At 33.0% G+C, this 21,191-nt stretch overlaps 2 protein-coding genes across 5 annotated transcripts in view; one reads left to right on the top strand and one right to left on the bottom strand.

The window, feature by feature from the left end:
* Positions 1-12,413, top strand: part of LOC113520558 (protein alan shepard) — a 36,261-nt gene extending 23,848 nt beyond the window's left edge. For 3 of the 4 annotated variants that reach the window (XM_031910085.2, XM_031910086.2, XM_026905922.3), the window contains exons 8-9: positions 7,132-7,170; positions 7,555-12,413. In XM_031910085.2, the coding sequence (XP_031765945.2) occupies positions 7,132-7,170; positions 7,555-7,689 (174 nt within the window). In that variant the 3' untranslated portion in view covers positions 7,690-12,413. The remainder of the gene's footprint in view (positions 1-7,131; positions 7,171-7,554) is intronic. The other variant, XM_031910089.2, reaches the window with a different exon arrangement.
* Positions 12,404-19,970, bottom strand: LOC113520559 (ribosome biogenesis protein WDR12 homolog). Its single transcript, XM_052897317.1, is given in 10 exon segments — positions 12,404-14,056; positions 14,690-14,819; positions 16,063-16,164; positions 16,721-16,865; positions 17,341-17,405; positions 18,234-18,409; positions 18,868-19,008; positions 19,374-19,673; positions 19,772-19,802; positions 19,805-19,970. Coding segments are annotated over 10 exon segments (1,263 nt in total). The 5' UTR covers positions 19,830-19,970; the 3' UTR covers positions 12,404-13,908.
* Positions 19,971-21,191: the final 1,221 nt, after the last annotated feature.

The raw sequence follows: 21,191 nt of genomic DNA, 5'->3' as shown, positions 1-21,191 counted from the left end.
ATTAGTCTATTTTAGTTATTTTCATAGTTTACTCTCTTATGGAATATTACTATGGGGAAAAGCGGCAGATATTAAGAATATATTCATATTACAAAAACGTGCCGTTCGAGCGATCTACTGTATGAAAAGTCGTGACTCATTAAGAGAGAAATTTAAAGAGGCAAATATTCTCACCGTTGCTTCTCAATTTATATATTCAAATATCCTATATGTTCATAAAAATCTTGACTTATTTCCAAAAAACAGCAATATTCATAATATTAATACTAGATTTAAAGACAAACTTGCTGTCCCCAAGTATCGTTTAGAAAAAGTTAATAGGTCTTTTATGGGAATAGGTATAAAAATTTACAATAAGATACCAAAGGATATGTTGGAATTACCCTTAAATAAATTCAAAACATCTGTTAAATCATATTTACTGAGCAAAGCCTATTACTCACTAAACGATTACTTGAATGACGAGTGTGCATGGCAATAGTTGTTCATGCACTGAATTTTCATTTAATGTTAGACATAGACACCTATATAAATATACATTGTAAATAAACTGGCTTTAAAAAAAAAAGTAATTCAATTGAGTTTCTTGCCAGTTCTTCTCAATTGGATCTATATACCGAACTGGACGGTAGGGAAAAAAATAAAATTATAATGTAAAAATTTGACGTTCATAAGCGGCTAAAATGTCCTACATGAATAAATGATTTTTGAATTTTGAATTTTACAACAGTAATGTATTATATATAGGAAATTGCACTTTAGAATTAATCCAAATATTATATGAAAATATATATAACATGAAATGTGTCATTTGTACAAGATATAAGACGTTATAACCCATGCTCTATCCGTCAACTTTATGCCCAAATAGTCAATACATAAATAAACTGACTAGCGTGCCACTAACCTAATGACCAGCGCTACCATTGCGGAAATAAGAAAATCAATAGTTTATGTATCGTTGAAACGCAATTTTGGGGGTCTCTCTACTACCTCTCTACGGGGGGGGGGGGATTGTTAGTAATGGTGATGTAGAATGTAGGGACACCGTTAAGCGGTGGAAATACGTTTGTCCTTACTTCTGATAATGAGGATGAAGCGATTACAATATTTAAGAAGGTACGTGCACTTACTTGAAGGAATCTCATGCGCCGCACTGCTTTCCACCTTTGACTGGATGCTGTTATAAATTCTTGATTGGTAGGCCTACACAAATCTTTAAATACACAATATTTTATCTGTAATTTGATGATCTCCTAGATCACTGTTCGGTTATGCTCTTGATTCGCGACGGTACGTGATCTCAAGCCGAGTGCAAGGACAAGTTCACTAACTGCCCTCCAACTTAATAATAATGTAATCGCTTCATATCCGCGAGGTGTGGACATTCGATTATGAATCGAATAATCCATCGATTGAAGCGCCGTTTGGGACGATACATAATTCCGCCCACCAAAATTCGATAGTAATTTTCTTAACAAAGACAAAAACGATACTATAACTTAAGATAAGATTGAATACAACGATATGATACATACACTACTTGTTAATGACAATATATAATTAAATAAATAAATATATGATAAATGAGAATAATTTACTAGAATGGTTCATTTGGTAAAGGACATAGCTTTACCAGAGGTCGCGGTTTTACTTGATTTACGCGATCTTTAGGATGGTCACTCATGAAAGATTGTAACGGTTTAGGTTGAATTTGAAAACAATTAATGCATTGCGATAAATAGCGTCGAATGACGCGTTTAGCCGATATTATCCAAAATTGTTGTAATATTAAGTATTGTGTAGTATTTATACCACAATGACAATTGTTCAAATGAACCAATTGAATTAATTTCGATGTAAACGAATTATTAGATGGTAATAATGCTGGATGTACCTGATCGTATGCGAGTTCAGAGCGAGAAATTCTACCGCCCACCCTGAGCACCTCCTGGTTATCAATGAATAGACTGAGCTTACGATATGATTTAGGCAACGATTGTTTAGAACGAATTTTCTCAATTTCGATAGAAAGCGACAAGGATTGAACATATTTTACGAGGATTGTGAGAAGTGATTGGTGTCGCTCATCGCTTGATAACACTGAATCTGTAGTATCAGATTTTCGAATGACGGCGTAGGCAATTTTATCAATAATAGCATCTAATGATAGATCGCTATTGAGTAACTCCTCTAAAAAAGGATCGAGATTTGGATTAATCGGTGCGGTTTGTTGATCTAATAACGTGATGTTTCGTAGTATAGATATTATTTTATCATAAATTTTAGTGATAGATGCAGAAGATGATAGCCACTCGATGTGTGGTTTACGTAACCATGTGGGGCCCGCCCACCATAAAAAATTGTCAACAAGTTGTTGAGGAAACTGGCCTCGTAAGCAAATATCTGCGGGGTTGTCATGTGTGGAAACATGTCGCCACTGATCAATAGGTACTATACTTTGTATGTGGCTGACTCTGTTGGCAACAAATGTAGTCCACTTTAATAAAAGTGCTCGGAGGATACGTGGTATGTTTAGTTTTTTCAAAGGAGCGACGTGAGCTTTGGAACACACAAAACGGGTATGTATACGATCACTATTGTCTGTAACACGTAAATTAAAGACAAAGCCATAGGCCTTCTTCGAGCTATCACAAAACCCGTGAAGCTCATACGATATTGCGTGATCAACAGTACAACGACGGGGTACGATTAAATTTTGAATGGATGGTAACTGTTGTACATAATTTGTCCACATACGAACAATATTGTCAGGTGGTGTTTCGTCCCATGCTACGCCAGCTACCCAAAGTTGTTGGATTAAGATTTTGATGTGAATAGTTACTGGAGAAAGAAATCCCAACGGGTCGAAGATGCGACTAACCTCACTCAATATGGATCGCTTGGTACAATCTTTGGTAAGAGGTTGCACGTGAAAGACAAACGAATCACGCAGTGGATCCCATTTAAGACCGAGAACCTTGAGTGTGCAAGATTGTGCATCGATAAACGATTTAGCTTCCACAAGACAATGCTCTGGTGGAATTTCTTCCAGCAATTCTGGTTTGTTACTAGCCCATTTTCTTAATTCGAAATTGCCAGATTTGAGCAAAGCGATAACCTGCGACTTCAACTCGCGAGCTTGGAACATAGTATAGGTACCAGTAACAATATCATCAACATAAATATCGCATGTGACGGTTTCTTTTGCTAGAGGAAACGAATCCTCTCCATCTCTCGCGACCTGCTGAATAGTACGACAAGCGAGATAGGAAGTCGAAGAAACACTATAAGTTGTGGTTGCGATATCTTCTTTCTCACAAAGAATATTTTCAGAAGTATACGACCTAGCCTGTAGTACACTATCGAGTTCCCAAAATTGTTCAACCAATTTCACATGATGTTCTGACTCAACATTCGATTGCAACGCGGCCAATGATGAACATGATAACAAAGTTTTGCCTAATAATAACCAACCAAACACTGAATTAAATGCTTGTGGCTGCGATGGACCGCCCTTAATGCGTTCGGTAAGGAGCGAATCCGCGAAGACGTCTGCACCAAGTAACAAATCCACAGGGCCGGGTATATCAAACCCAGGATCAGCTAGATTTAATGATTCGATGTGTGACCACCCACAAGTGTTTAGTTTTGCAATGGGTAGATCACAACAGATCTTGGGAATGACGTGCATGTCATGTTCAAATGACACTTCAGTGTTATTTGCCGATAAGCTTCCAACAACACAGCGTACTATACCGCTAGTTGCAGCTGACACGTCACCCAAGCCTTTAATTGAATAAGAAGAAGAAACTAAATTAAGATTCAAACGATTTACTGCTTCTTCAGTAATAAAATTATTCTGACTGCCAGTGTCAAACAATGCACGAAAAGTTTGAATGTTACCGAGACGGTCCTTTACCGTAACAATCGCTGTTGCTAGCAGCACAGTTGTATTGACACTCGAGTTATGTGTCAATAATGATGCAGTATTGACCGATTTTACTGTGTCCTTATGTAACAAAGTATGATGTTTACGCTTACATTTCTGACAGGTAAATACAGAGGCACAAGTTTTTAACTGATGCGAAGATTTCAAACAATTGTAACACCATCTTTTGTCATTAACTATTGCCATGCGTTCGTCAATAGATTTATCGATAAATGATTTGCATGAAGCAATCGAATGAGCCTGGCCACAATATGGACAACCTTTTGTTGAGCTGGCAACACTAGATGATGCACTAGTACCCTTGGATTCATTAGTTGCAACGAGTGTGTGAGAAACATTTACACGCCTTGCATGCATTCCGACATGAGTATTCGACGATTCATGATGATTGTAATGCGGTTTATTTGAGTCGGTAAAGTGTGTATCACGACTGTGTGCTTCGCATTTCGAGTGTAAGAAATCTCTAACTATTTTATAAGAAGGTATTTGGATATGTGAATACTTTTCCTCAAACTCACGACGTGTCTTAGTATCAAGTTTCGATAATAGATGATAAATAAGAACAAAATCCCACTCTTGAACGGGTAAATTTACCTGTCGTAATATATTTAAGTTCTCATCGATCATGTCTAGTGAGCGACGAAACTCCTTTACGTTATTAATTTTAAATTCCACATTTAAAATTTCACGCCAACAGGTAAACGCTAAATCACGCTTGTCCCTATAACGATTAACTAGTGCGTTATATGCGTCGATATAATATTCACCGGCTACAGGGTAGGCTCGTATCAACGCTAAAGCATCGCCTGAGAGTGACGATCTCAAATAATGAAATTTTTCCAAATTACTTAATGAGGTATTCTCGTTTATTAAATAATTGAATGTATTTATATATTCTGTCCAGCATTTAATATTGCCTGAGTACGTGGGAAGAGTGACCTTGGGTAATTTTATATGTGAAGAACTGTTCTGTTCCGGTTCATTCCGTACCTTAGGTTTAGTATATGTACGTTGCAAGGCTAGAACATTAAAATACATATCATCAAAACTCTCACGAACACCCTCATCATCGGACTCTGAATCATCATGTAAATCCAGAATGAGGAGATGTGCATTCTCGAAATCGGTAGAAATTTTCTGTAATTCATTACAGTACGATAAAAATAAATCCAACTTAGTTGCATCTAACTTCGCGTCATTGCCTATTTGCAATGCCTTAGATAAACGATTAAACGCGATAGTACGTTTTCTTCTTAATGATGGCAAATCACGAGTTGTGTATTCTTCATACTTCGATTTACTGCGCTTTGACAGACTAAGTTTACGTTTATTTGTATTAACAGACATCGTGCAAAAACGATCAATTTATAAGTTGTTTACAAATTTAAACAATGAAGAACAAGTCTATAAATAGATTCGAGATTGTTCGAGAATCGAAACAAAAAATAAAAAAATATTAATAATTTGAGGGTAAATGTTAATTTCTATAGTCAACGGAACTTTATGTAGACAGAATTTATTACGAGAATATTTTATCAATAGAATATTTATAATTCCACAACAGATATTAAGTTTATTTATATATATCTATAAGATTTCAATATTAAATTCACTATAAATATTACTAAAATATGCACTAGTTACGAACGAAATTCCTTTTGATAATAATATTTTACAATAATATAACTTGTAAACGAATAAATTTACAGAGTCGATGAAAATATTAATATTAAGTCACCATTAATTTAATATGAAATTTGTCTGTTTGTTTTGTTCACTAAAAACTTAGAATATTACAATACTTTTCCTATAGTAATGTGTATTCAATAACTATGTGAACCGATAAGTAGTTATATAAGCACGAATTAAATGAGATTGCTTATATGATTTCACAAAATTAGTAAATACCTATACAATAGATGGATGATCAATTTACGATTTACGTTTAATGTTCGTGTAAGCCGATAAATTATAAAAACACCGATATAAATAAGATTGTTTTTATGATCCTACATAAACATTAAACATCGATACAATGAAAACTAGGAGGAACGAATAAATCACTATAAAATAGTAAAAATAAGCCTACTCAATGCACTGGCAATGGCAAAGTTACAATTCCGCGCGGACTACCCACTTGTTTCAGGAATGTGAATTCCGATTTCTAATTAAGGTTTTAATGATAAAATATGATTTAAAATATAACGAAATTAATAAATATGAGTATTAATTTATATGTAATCGGAATATGTAAAGTCCCAATGCAACGATAATGATCTATACAGCCGATATTTAGATATTACGAGATTTATCTCCCGGGTTTCGGCACCAATAAGACTGAGAATCCCATTGCTAGCAATATACCCAACCAGGTCGACCTCCTCGCGGTTCCCCCTGGAAACTATCATGGTCAATTCCTAATGAATTCATCATGATGGGCTAATGGGCCTGTTTTCATTCTCATCTATCACCTTTCACTGGTGCTCCGTCAGCGTATCTCGTTAGCGCAGGCGGAGTTATCATTCCATTTTCACCCATCAAAAAAAAAACTCCCTCTCTACAGCCATAGAGGTCGACGACGCTCACATGTACCAAGATTCACTTCTGCAAAGTGATAACAATGAAAGACGATTATACAGGCGTCTTATATGTCCACATGTACAAATCCACCCATCACGTATCCGCATGGTGTGTGGATTTTGAAATGTGACAATAATTAAAAAGTATATCTCGATATAAGTATAGACAAATTGATCCCTAGGTTTATATATGCAACTCGTACAAATTTCATGTGCACTGATTTCATAGTTTTAGAGTTAAACATGATTAAACTGTCAATTATTTATATAAATAGACAATTCAAAAATATCACCTAAACACTAATTTGTTTCTACAAATAAAATATAATATTAAAAATATTTATATATATAATAATAAATAAAATATTGTGTAGTTATGTGTGTACATTAACCGAAAGATTTAGAAATACCTGTATTCGTGATACCCTAACGAGTGCTTATATAATATGTACAAAGTCCGAACTACGAAGTGACTAGAACGCAATTTTAATATATAAATTTTATATAAAGGCCTTTATATGCAGAGGTCACCACTGGTAACGGAAAAAACATTCAGTCAAATAAAAAACTATAAAATGACTGATGTGTTCTGTTTTCCAGGTAAACTGGGACAGCTTAAGGCCGGAAAGTGAATTATACGTGAGTGCCATATAAATTTATATAGAAGCAAAACGCTCTAACCTTCCGAGTCCCATTGCTCACGATCCGTCATTCTTAATTAAATCTCCTTGCTTTCACATGCTATGCTAAAATATGTTGTAACCATGCCACATACGGTCGTAAACTAGCTTATTGTTAAATGTAATAACAAATTGTCGTGTTAATGTAATATCTAAGATCTGGGCAGACGAAGGACATGTTTACACATCTTTCATCTTTTCTATTTTATCGGTCAAAAAGTCGCTAATGATTGTCTCTCGTGTGTGCAGGCCCTAATATCACATCGTAATGATTGATATTTTGCTGGTATATTGATGTATTGTTGTAATTAAAGAGGTTAACATATACCTTATAATATTTCAGTACTTCCCGTCGCATCCGTACCAATACTTCCCGGGTCCGACGCCACCCATCATCCAGATGCCGATGGAGAGCGAGCATGCGTCGACGGCGGCGTCACCCGACGAGGCCTACCAAACTTACCCGCCTCCCAAGTAGACCATAAGCCACACTGCTACAATCCGTGCTGTACACGAGCCAAAAATCAAAGTAACTGTAACTACAATGTTAATTTGTTTTAATTTTAATTTGCGGCCGTTATAGACTTCATCGAAAGCTCCGTTGGTGCGACCCGCGTTCGCCCGCGTCTCCTAGCTACTAAGCCTAATTGTACTTTGTGATTATCGCCTCAACTATTTATTTTGAGTGAGCTTCGTTTCAGATCCTCTTAGTTTACGCTGGATGTTCGATTCGCTGTGATGTTTTGATGAGGTCTTTTGACGGTTCGGGGAGAGGATATAGATAGATATAGATTACAATCTGCAATTTTAAATGTGTTTTTACATTATTATTTTATTATTGTTTTATGCAAAATAAATTTAAGATGTTAGAGACAGGATTGGAGATATGGACAAGATTATTTAAGCTAGTTAGTTATTTATTTTAGTATAATATAATTTCATTACAGAAATTAAAATATAGCCTCGTCCTCCGGATGGGAAATATTGACAAAATTTTACTTCTCATCAGTGTCATAATTAAAACTATAAGAAACCTGAACATTAATTGAACAGATTGAACATATTGAACAAAAAAAATGTGCAAGAAACGCTCAGAATCTTGTAAATACGAGTATATTAAATATCTTCAAAAATGTCCTTAATGGCAAAAACATTTGTCTTCAACATCTGCCATAACAAGGAAAGCAATATCTATAAGAGTCGGATAGGTGGAAATGGTCATATCATGTGGAATCAAAGATTTATTATAACAAATTTCTAAAGAGTAATGAAATATGATTTATCGTGTAAAGGTTAGGAAAGATGGTTTAGCGTATCGGGTAGGTCTTGTACGATGAATATATTATCACGGGGATTTAGAATCTTCCGTTAACGTATTTTTAAAATACAAACGAAAGAGAAACTATATTGTCATGTTATAGACAGTGCGCAGCTTTGCGAAGGGGAATGTCAACCATTACCATTTTCTACGACATTCGTAATTCGGCATGGCTGCTACTTCCACTTGTTGGTCGTGAATTATGTTGTATATGTATGTATGTTTAAAATGTGTTTGGCATGGTGCTTTAATATTTTATTTCAAAAAAATGGTACTATAATACGTATACAGTATTAGCTATTTTAATACTTTCAAACCTACAATTTTGCCGGCGTAGGTTCTCAACATTCGTATGTTTTAATAATTATAATTTAAACAAATTGTTCATATTATATATTTAAAATATCATTAAAATTATATTGTGCCTGGACATCATGGCTCATCGAGTCACTTAGCTATCACTCAGCATCTCTGATGGTGTCAAAAGAATTTACTCAAATATTGTGTAAATTCTTTTTTTTACTGTAACATAACAATGAAATGTTATTTTCGTCTAAACATCACAATTAGCTTAGGTCTTCTCCGCTAGATTTTATTACTAATACAAGAAAGCAATACACAGAAACTTCAAAAACTAATATCGTTGCCAAACCCAAAACAGACTGAACTTATGTATACCTACTGTTTCACATGTTTATTTTCATTGAACTCTTACTCCTGCATATATAATTAGTGTATGTAGGTGCATACTATCCACAGCAACAGTAATAAGGACATGGACAGATTGATCGGTCAACCGCCAGCGTTCCGTCGCTGTTCGGTTAGAAAGTTGAGTGATGACGTCTGCGCTTGTAGGCACAAAAGTGCTGTAATATGGCAACATTTAGCAATAAGCAGTTGTATGTAAAGTCTATTTATACAATTTACGAGTCTATACAAATTTTTGTACGTTGAAAACTCATGTTGAATACGTGAATAAAGAAGTGATCCTTTTTTGAGAATCATGTACTGAATCAACTGTAGTAGTTATTTTGTAGGCGGTCGGCACATTCCACTAGAAAGAAAAACTTCAAACAAAAATTCCACGATTGATTTCCACATTATACATTGTAATGGATTTGAAATCCGAAGTGTATTAACACCTTTTTGGTGTAAAATAACACTTTTTGTACCATCACGTAGGTTTTGGGTACACTTTATGACTTTATATAAAATTTGATATTTTTATATTGAATATATATAAATTATACATGGATATGTATACATGTATATACATTGTTGATGGGTACGAGTAAAAACCTACTATATCGCAACTGTTTAATTCTATTTTGGCACGTCAGAGTTTCATCAGAACCAAAGTATACAAATCATTAAAGTCGAGTAAGAAGTAGGAAAATATTTATACAACTCAGGGACTGAAGACTAGTTAAATGTTTGATATATTAACTGTATTTTAACTGACGATTAAGCGGTAATCACTCCTCTTTATTCAAAACCTGTGTACATACTGAATATCACAATACATAAAATATGAATAGCAAACGACAGGTTTTGAATGAATAAAGTAGATTTTGAATGAATAAGTAGATCTGTATCTGTTTTTCTTTTTGTTTTATTTTCAGTCATGAAAAGGCTGTTAAATCTTACTATTGTTAAATGAATTATTTTTTGACTTGTACATAATTTAGCTCGTGAAATTGTCACTAATTTATGTAAAAAAGTTTCACGTAGAGGCACTACAATGTAATGTCCAGTACTTAACAGTAACAACAGCAAATTGCAAGCACATAGCTCCATAGACTAGCTGACTGCCTGAACATTTGATTGAAACAAGTCAACGGCGCATCGGTTCTTGATCAAGCTATACTCACGTCACAAAGGCTAAAGAAAAGTGAGATTTTTATTAGTATAACGTTTGATGTAACGTAATGAACCATAATACTCCGTAGATCAGTATTATTCTTGCATAATTTCTGATCAAGCCAAATTAATTGAACTGATTATAAACCGCCTTTACTTCTTGTGAAATATGAATAACCATGAAGTGCAATGTAGTACCGAGTGTTGCGTGGTACTTAGTTAAGTAATTTGATCGTTTAGTGTTCGACGTACACTGTGGCTTCCTGTAAAAAACAGTCTTCCGATAGATATTTCCGGTGAACTTTTTGCATTTAAACCAGTATATTTAAACATTATTTATTTCACTCATGAATATGTGTACACCCAATTATTGTTCGTGTCGTTTTAGAACCAACCATAGTTGTCCCATTCTCTAAGAGAAATATTATTTTCATTCCAATACTAATCGTTGTTCCTTTATATATATTAAAGCAAATAATTAGAATAAACACACCAACTTAAGTGACTTGTAACATAGCGTGGCACCAACCCTATAGTATAAAAATAACCGACAAGAGCGATAATAATTTAGCATGAAATTATTTTTCTAATGCTTTCCTTCCATTTTAAGCAATAAAATTAATTTGATGGTAGTGCCTTCAGCTTTCTTTGTAAAATAATGATCAGATGAAATACAATATAGCAGTTGCATGTGCTTTATTACACGATATTTTTACAGGTAATAGTAAACTTACCGTATTCATAAACGTAGCGATAATGTAAAAACTATGTTTAAAATATTTTATAACAACTAAAACAAGATAATGTGGCTGTCTAATCGTTGCATTTTTCACACATGATAAAAAATATTAAGTGGATAGTAAATCGTAGATGTTCCTAACTCACTTCAGCGTTCTTTGCATGTGTGATATAAACGAACTCTTTGAGATTACGGACGATGATTTGTTAATAGTGAGCACTGCGAATAAAAGAAAGCACAAAACGATGCATGTCGGAGAACCAATTCTTAATACCAAAATTGATTCAACTAAAAATCACGTCGATGATTATAATTGAAGTGTTAAGTAAATGTTATGTAATAAGTCGTTAAATATAAGAGGACGGTCGACTGGTTTTGAATCGATCAATGAATAATGAAGCTATAGGAACGGCGACAAATGATGGCTAGTTTGTAGACATTAGGCTTAACTATAGATAGGATAGAATAGAAAAAAATAAGTTAGATAGTATAGAACTCTAGATTAATATATTTGGAGTGCATGCGCGGCGCGTGCGAGCCACATGCCGGCTCTAGGGTAGTTTCCTTTGTTAGTTTATTAAATAATTTACTTTGAATGGACTGAAGCCGGCTCGAGGCGCGCACACTCCGTGTCCACACTAGCGATTAAGAAAAAACTAAGGAATTTAGTAAACACTTTCTTGAGATAAGTTTCAGTTTACGAGTTTGCTTTCACCTCTTTTGTTATATAGTTGACTAAGTGTAAAGAAAGAAGAGTAAAAAATCTGTCTGAGGTGTCGATACGAATGTATTTGTCCAATTTGTGTATTATTATAGTGTGGTGTTTTACCCAAAAAACTAGTCTAGACTGTAGAATAGTTTAGATAAAAATTTAGTTAGATAGTTTAGAAATACGAAATAAAAAATAAAACTTCATAAAATGTAAAAAAAATGAAATGAAATTGTTAGTAAGAAAGAATATTTTTAAGGGACATGTTGCTTCGTTGTGTTATGATGTGAGATTTGGCATAACTATGATAATAGTGTACAAGCATTTCTCGCAGAGAAAAGACATAGGGGAAAGTTATTGTATCTATTTTGTTACAAAGTGTTTGCAAGTTTCTATTTGTGCTATGAGCATTTTATGTGACCGGCATTATTTATAGTTATGCTGAATGGATACTAAAATAATATATAAAAAAATGGTACTAAGAAGCATGTTTTATTGTGACGAGTCATGTTCCTTTGCATTGAACATATTTTGTAACAGCAAATGATTGAAATAAAACAAGCGAAACCAAATTTAGTTCATTATTTTATTCACTGCCTTATTTGTATTTTATATCCTTCTATATTCCTAAACATGTAATAGCAATATTCACTATAAATCTTGAGCGAATAATTGTTACACACATCAACAAAATCCAGACTATTGTAACCAACTTTTACCCATGATCTAATTATATCAACACCACTGAGGAACCAATCATTTTAATTTCTACATAATTTCTCATTGGACTAAAGTCAACAGTTGCAATAAGTATACATAAAACCTTAAATATCGACAAAATCAATAACTAGACGAGTTTGGTGATATTATCATGTATATATATATATATATATATATATATACAGTTAAGTCATCAAATTAACATACAATACTATAATTTGTTATTTTTTGTATTTACAAAAAAAAACTCGCTAGTTTCACTCAATGTTTGCTCATTAGATATCACAATCACGCCATATTCCTAATAAGGCTTCGTTTATAAAGAAGTAGTGATTAGTTCGGGCCTCAATATGTTTGTACATCAATGTTTTTTTACGTGATCAAATGGCGTCACGTGTTGGTTATATGCAGTAAGTAAATGATAAAATTAGCTTGTCTGAATCTATGCCCAGAACCTGTGTTAGGACGCTGGCGTGCGCTGTTAAATAGGCTTCATCATCATATCAGCTTATCTGTCCACTACTGAACATACCTCTTTGTGATTTAAGAATTTCCTCTTGTTGGGATAACTATATCATGTACTTAAATAAACATTACACGCGCGTAAATCTTATCTACTCTAGATATATGCAAATTGTTTGGTTTGTTTGAATCGAAGCATTTGGCGTTCCATTGTTTCTGCCTACCCTAATGGGAGACAGGCGTGACAGATATGTACGTATGTATGTATCTATGCAAATCTTTGGCATTTCCTAAACAAAACCTTGAAATGTGTAAAATGTAACTTAAAACCGGGCAATTAGACACCTATGTATTACATTATTTCCACAATACATATAATTATCGTGTATTACACAAGTAACAAGTCCGTACTCAACATATTTGCTCAGCACATCAGATGCTTTATTGATTCCTGAAACTTTTTCATATTTCATAACTCATCGTCCATTCTGACTCTTCCATACCGATATCATTTACAAACTGACACTGCACTACTTTTTAACATTCATCCACAAATTGAACCGTAAAAGTCAAACTTAAGTATATAATATTTTAAATTTGTTGAATTTTTAACTGAAATTTTTAGCATGAATAAATTGTGATCATTGGTTGATATAACAGATTAGGTAAAAGTGGTTACAAAAAGACATAATTAATGCTACAGAAATATCTTACTTGTACTAAATACAACTGTTTTTAGACAAAATACAATTTGAATAAAATATTACTTAAATAAAAAAACTCAGAAACTTTAAAAATATGTGTAATAACGATAGGATATTTTATATTATTACCATTTATAGGTAATAAATGGTAATAATATAAAATATCCTACAACATTTTTTTTAATCTATTGCGAGCTGGATACCGCATGCTTCGCCTTAAATATCCTAAGGGTATTATCACAGGAGCCACTGATCAAAAGTGCGGGGTTCGACCAATCACAGCAGAGTACTTTGTCTTCATGACCGCTCAGATCGTACAGTGGCGTTCGTGGGCTGAAAGAGGAGAATTATATATATCACTGGGTAATTACATAGGACCATCTTTTATATCCATTTTTAAACTGACTTCAAAAAAGGAGGATATTCTCAATTCGGCTATATTTTTATGTTTATTACCTCTGAACTCCGTCATTTATAAACCGATATGGATTTTTTTTTCTAAAAGGATATACTTGGGAAAGGATTACTTGAGATTGGTCCCATAGAAATTTAATAATAGGAAATACATAAAAGACACCATGGACATTACAATATGTGATATCCAGACCGTTCTCCATATCTACTCGCGGTCCACTTTCCATGAGTAAATTCTTCTGTGTATTGCATGACTCGTTTAAAATAGCAGGAAGTCTTAAATCATATATAGATATAATGTCTCGCTATGAATACTGCTAAAAACAGCTCTATTTATTTATTCTTATTTGTGTAAATTTCTATCATAATTATTTCACACTTAGGGTTACACAATTCGTTAGTCTGTTCGTGAATACTAAAATATTATTTTCGACAATAGAAAAAATAAAGTTGTATAAAAAATAAAATACATCTAACCAACAGTTTACCAATTTTAAGATGTTTTTAACACTCTATGCCCCATATAATCTAGCCCAGTATTTTAATACTAACCTCCTTGTTTCCCATAATTTGACTTGCCCATCATAACCAGCTGACAGGAACAGAGTGTCACGTGTCTTTGACCATTTCACTGATTGAACCCAGCCCGTATGGGATGTAAATGTGGTTTTTACAATACTTTCTGAAAAAAAAAAAAAACCAAACCAAATTTAGTCTTCACAATATAAGATTTTAACTTGGTCCTAGTCCCAACCAACTCTATAGTGTTATTATACGATGTTTTTTTTTACTGGATGATAATGGAATGGTAACCCCGCCTGCGGTAACGGTATACGCTGGCGGGGCACAGTGAGGGATGATAGGTAAGAGTGGAAAGGCAGGTCAGTTAACCCATCGCGATGAATAAATCACATTGACCATGGAATTCAGCAGTTGACTTGTAGGTCAACCTGTCAGGGTATATTGCTAGCAATGAGACTGGTAGTCCGCATTAATAACAATCCCTCCCCCCCCCGCAACCGCAGTTAGATGATGATATTTTAAGAGGGAGGCTATTGATCATCCCTCGACCATTAAGTCCCCTAATCGCCTTTTACAACATCCACGGGAAAGAAGTGGTGGTCCATTCTATACTGGGATCACACGGCACATCTTTATACAGATTATTTCTATTTACAGTGGTGTTAATTCAGACGGCGTGAATTAAAAATACATATTACATGAAATATGACTGCATGTCAACCTTGGAGATATATCTGATATTGAAGAAAAATCCTGCGGCTTCATCATGCAGCAGTTTATCAATTTCCATTATTATTTAAGATGAGAAACCTTTCTCAATGAGTAGTAAATTAACCACTCATTGAGAAAGGTTTCTAAACTTGGATCAAAATACAGAAGTCTATTGGTAGTTCGCTGTGTGTTAATAAAAGATCAGTCTGCAAATTGCATATCTTACTAAAATAATAAAATTGTAACTAGACAATATCTGTACATTGGAAACATTTAAGAAAAATAGATATTAGGTGTCTTAATAAGAGCAACAGATGTAAAAAAAAATTTTTAGGAATTTTGTTTGTCCAATCAATCCATCTGTATGTTAGTTACAGTATTAGGTAAAAACTATTGCAACAAATTAGAAGCTGTTTGCAGTTGTGTTTCTAACTTAAAATCTGGTGTGTTTTTTAAGCCATCTTGGTCTATTGTATTGGTTTGTCTATTTCTGAAATCTGAATGAGCAAAAATCTAGGATTTAATATAGATTATAATATCATTAAATTCATTATATATAATGATAATTAGATATTAATCACGCGAGTAATGACTCAGGTGTCACAAGCATTCATGAGTGATGATTACTTTCCATTAGGTGAATTGATTGTCACACATGTTGCATGAAAAATTTTAATTATAAACTTAATTACCTGTTGATCTTGGATCATAGAGTCTTAAGTGTCGATCTGCTGATGCAGTTATTAGAGTGTTATTTAATGGTGACCAGTCGACATCAAAAAATGCCTTATTACCTAAAAATACAGATAGAAATACATAAAATGATACCACAAAACAGTCAAAGCAAATATGATCAACTTACTAAAATATGAACTTACATACTTGAAAATGCTTTTAAATGGACGTATTTCTTTAATTTTAAACACTTTCCATAGACTATCTATAAGGTTCATAATCTCAACGTTTAGGTTAAATTTCAGATACAATATCATTATGTAATATTAAAAATAAAAGACATGTTTCAGAAATACATGAAGTATGGGCTCAGTATATTAGAATTTACTTCTTACAATGCTTCTTATATTTAGTGAAATAATTAAAATATATAATAAAAATAACTATTTTGGGATATTAAAAACTACTTGTTTCTTTAATTTTCCAACAATCCTTGTATTATTCTAAATTTACCTACAACAGCTAGGTCCAAAATGATATATTTTCATTAGAAAATAGCTCTTATAACAAGGCTACATATAAGGGTTATAATAGTTCAAGAAATTTCAAAATCAGTATTTTAGTTCCAAAGATATAACAGTAGGAAACAAAATATATAAAAATGTCTCAACTCACCAGCTATTTCTTGTTTAATGCCACCCAACTCGCAGTCCCACAATTTGAGCAAATGGTCCCAACCACTAGAGAGTATTGTATTAAAATCCATCCACTGTACAGCAGACACAGCTTCACGATGGCCTTTTAATGTGGATAAAGCTTCCTGTAATTTTTAATATATATTGTCAAGTTTACAATTAAGAGAATTGAAAAATTTAAAATTACTGCTTCATAGAACTGTAAAATTTAACCTCTCAATCGTTTATGCATCGTAAGATATATCGAACAAAAATGTGGTACCGCGCGCTAATGCAACAGCGTTTGTTGCATAACTCGAATTTGCAGCATCGTTTTCATTAAATTTATGTAGGTAATAAACCCATTTATAGGTAATAACCTCTAATCGAAATTTGGTAATTTCAAAAAACAGTGATGCAGTGGGTGTAGTGAGCTAGCCTAGACGGGTTAAATAATACTTAAAAAGTTATATTCACTATATCAAATACCTCTAAATAAATCTAGTATTACAATTTTTAGTATATCCACTAATTTTACTTGCCATGATTTTAAAAATAGTGTAAGAATTACTTTTATTTTATTTTAAGATAAAGAATATTGCTTTATATTGTTGTACTAACTCTAGATTTTCCATGTTCTGGTTTACTTTTCTTCTTCGCAGGACCATTGTCTTCATCTGAGAGACCTATAAATTTAAAGATATAACACATGATAAAAATAACATAATAATTAAGCAAAATTACAATAAAAAAAATGGTTTGTAGATTTTTATTTACAAATTCAATAAAGATTCTACAATAAACTATTTGCATAACTTAGTTGTTAAACCAGCTGGACAAGAAATAAATACCACTGGATATGCTTCTTAATTTCTTAAATTCGTAATTATATTACATTATATACTGAATAATACACAAGGCAATCTAGTCCCAAACTAAACACTGTGGGTACACTATGGGTACTAAACAACTAATACACCTAGTATCCTTTCTCTTGGTAATACATTCATATTATACTTATACCCATAAAAGTTTAAATAAAACTAAATATATAACCATTTCAATCAAGTAGTTGCCACACTTAGCAGACAGGTTGGCAACCCCAACTAGGCTTTGGTGATATTTTAAGAGGTATGCAACTGCCCATCTCTCAATCATTAAATTCTCTTAATTGCCTCTTATGACACCTATGGGAAAGAAAGAAGTGGCCTATTCTATGCCAGAACCATTATTTATATTTTATTAGAAGCATAAACATAATTGTTCTCCATTACTATATTGCTTTTTTCTTTTATATAATAAAATTAATTTTATTGTTAAAAGATTCATAAGTATACATATTTTAATATAAGAATAACATTTCACAGCCACTCATGAAAATGAATCCTTGATTATCCTGAAACTAGTTGAGCATTCTCAACTAAAATATATGTAAGTAAATCAGCTTGTTCTTTCATTAAAAAAATAATAATTTCTTGTACACATAAACTAATAAGAGTATATAAAATACTTACTGGCACTCCAAAGGCATATATTAGTGTCCCAACTACCAGTAACAAACTTCTGTCCATCAGCAGACACAGCGAGACACTCAACTCCCTTGTCGTGACTACGACAAGTCACTACACAGTCCACAGAGTTAAGGCTAACATTCCACACCCATAGCATAGCAGACTGGTCATGAGAACCACTGTAACAGGAAATATTACACATAGTACAAAACAAATTACTAATATCTCCTATCAGGTTGACCACCATGTAGTTCTCTTGGAAACTATCATGTTTATCTCTTGTGCAATTCATCATGACAAGCTAACTGGCCTGCTCTTATCCTCACTTATCATCCCTCATTGGTGCCCCACCAGCTTATACCCTGAGCGCAGGTGGAGTTACCATCCCATTTACATCCATAAAAAAAAATATCTTATAGGTATAATATTAACCAGATGATGATGGGGGGAAAGGGATTGTTAGTAATGGAGACTGAGAATCCAATTACTAGCAATATACCCAACCAGGTCTATTAACTACCGAATTATATTGTACCTGTGATAACTATCTGTTCTTCACCATAATGGTATATAATAGTATAAAACAGATAAGGTTTAAAGCTAAAACCACTAGCATTATATAAAATTATTACCAAACCTTACAAATACAGCTTGATCATTACTATAAGACACCCATGACACGGCTTTGACTGGTGAAGTGTGGCCAGGTATTGCTAACTTGTGCTGTCCCTTTGTGCTCCAAATATGAATACTGTTATCATAGCTACCTGAGAGTATCCTGTAAAAGCAAGAGTAGTTATTTTACCACATATAAGAATTTCAAATAACTGGAATAAATTGATTAACAAATATAAATAATAACCTTTATTTTTCATTTCAATTGCCTTGTGTATAGCAAATTGTATAATGATTGTTTAAATTGTTAAAATGGCAAGAGATAATAATAAACCTCATTTATTATATTAGTAAGAAATAATACCTAAAATTAATGTTAACAAGACTTTTATAATTTATAATTTGAAAATTGAACAGAAAAACTGAAAAATTTATACTGAAAAAAAAGAATGATAGTCATCATAGACTAGTACAAATAATAAAATGGATAAATATATAAGATTATACAGTAGAGCATATGTTACTAACCAATTACCATGTGCCTGAACAGCAGACACCCAGTCATCATGCATCAAACAATCCTGAGGAGAAGGTGCTGGAAATCTTTCTAAATACTCAACTTCTAATGTCTTTTCGGTAGATGCTCCTTTTTCCTGTAAATGCTCAGCAAGAGAAGAACACAACAACTCCCCACATACTAAAAAGTCGAATTCAACCGCTTTCTCAATAGACGAATTTGTTTCTTTCAACAAAGCATTAACTAAGGTGTTAAGATCAGAAGAATGAACATTGCTTTGTATAGCATAAGGAGTATCAGGAACAGCATATCTGTAAGAAATAATTAATTGTATTTTCACAACTAAATAAATATTTAACAACAGTAGTGCATTCATAACCGGTAATTCGATAAATGGGTGGATACTCACTGTTCCTGCTTCGTTACAAATTTTACTTGAGTTGAGTTTCCGAGGCGTCAATCATCATAACTATCAAAAGAAAGAATACTGTAACTTATTTTAAATCTTAGACCAAATAAAATTAAAGAAAATATTTAGAATCGCTTAAAAGAACACGCTAAACGCAGAAAGACGAGCACATTTACATGTATGTCATTCATTAACTTGATTGACACAAACTTTTTGAATGACAGTTTTATCAATATCTACCTATTAAATCTTTGCTATTATTGAAAATTTATCGTTCACGCTATTAAAAGACTGTAATTACTTCAAGATTACATTTAATTATATAAATTTTTCAAGAAGAATATTCACTACAATAAGAGTAATAGATATTAAAGATAGCCTACGAGGAAACCATCCAAAGTCCTAAAACTGTCTATAAAAAAAATCAGCAGCACCTGCGCTGCCACTTTAAACGATTTTTTTGCTTTTTTCGCTATCTTGAAGAGTGTTAATGCGACCGAATGCAGTTGACCTTCAAAAAGACCAGATAAAATTTGATAAAATTAGACAAAAATATGAACTTTAAAATAGGTAGTCCAAAATTTGACTACCCATTGGATAAAGTACAAATGAATCTTTCAATAAAATTGTTATCGGAAGTAAGTTATTGTTCATGAGCACTTTTATTATTATTCATGAAAGGTGAGCTTTTTCAGGAAGAATAACCAGTACTACTACAACCTTTCCATGATCTTTTGTGTTCGCCCTTTTTTAAAATTTGCTGCTAGTTCCTGTTAATGATAGGCATTTTAAATATTTTTAGTAGCGACGTTTTTTTATATAATAGAGTAATTTTCTGAAACCCCCTTAATCAAGGCTTTTAAAGGATTTAATCCTAGCAATAGAAGCCAGGTATTATTTGCTGCTTCTAAGCTTTCAAGTTTGAAACGTCTGAACTTTAGACTTTGAGGTATGCCACAATAAGAATCTGGTCTTATTTAGGCATTCTTTGCCCCTTCCTTTGTTAACTCGTCAGCTATTTCATTTCCATTAATATTTGATTAACCAGGGATCTATCTGAAGATAATATTTTTTCTATTACATAAGTCATTTCATAACATTATACAGTTGTTTATTAGCTTTGACTTAGTTTCATATGAATCAAGTGGAAGTAATTCCGTTTGACTACCCGAGTAATATTATTTCAGTAGTTAAATAATATATTTATACATTACAATACATACACGTCTTATTTTGGCCATAGTTTTGGCCTGGAAGATTGTGGCATACTTACCTGAATTTAAAGGTCTGTGGACTGGTCTAATACCATAAATATCCCACATTGTCTTGTATTTTGGATCCATCTGTAAACAAATTAGGTCATGTTGCGAGCAAGACAGTAGATAATTTTTGTTCCATGAGTTCCTAGTCACAATTTAGA

The sequence above is a fragment of the Galleria mellonella genome, unplaced genomic scaffold, assembly GCF_026898425.1.
Source record: "Galleria mellonella isolate WM207_F2 unplaced genomic scaffold, CSIRO_AGI_GalMel_v1 utg36, whole genome shotgun sequence".
NCBI classification, from domain to species: domain Eukaryota; kingdom Metazoa; phylum Arthropoda; class Insecta; order Lepidoptera; family Pyralidae; genus Galleria; species Galleria mellonella.
Note: the sequence above shows the minus strand (reverse complement) of the source record. Positions and strands in the feature narration are given on the sequence as shown.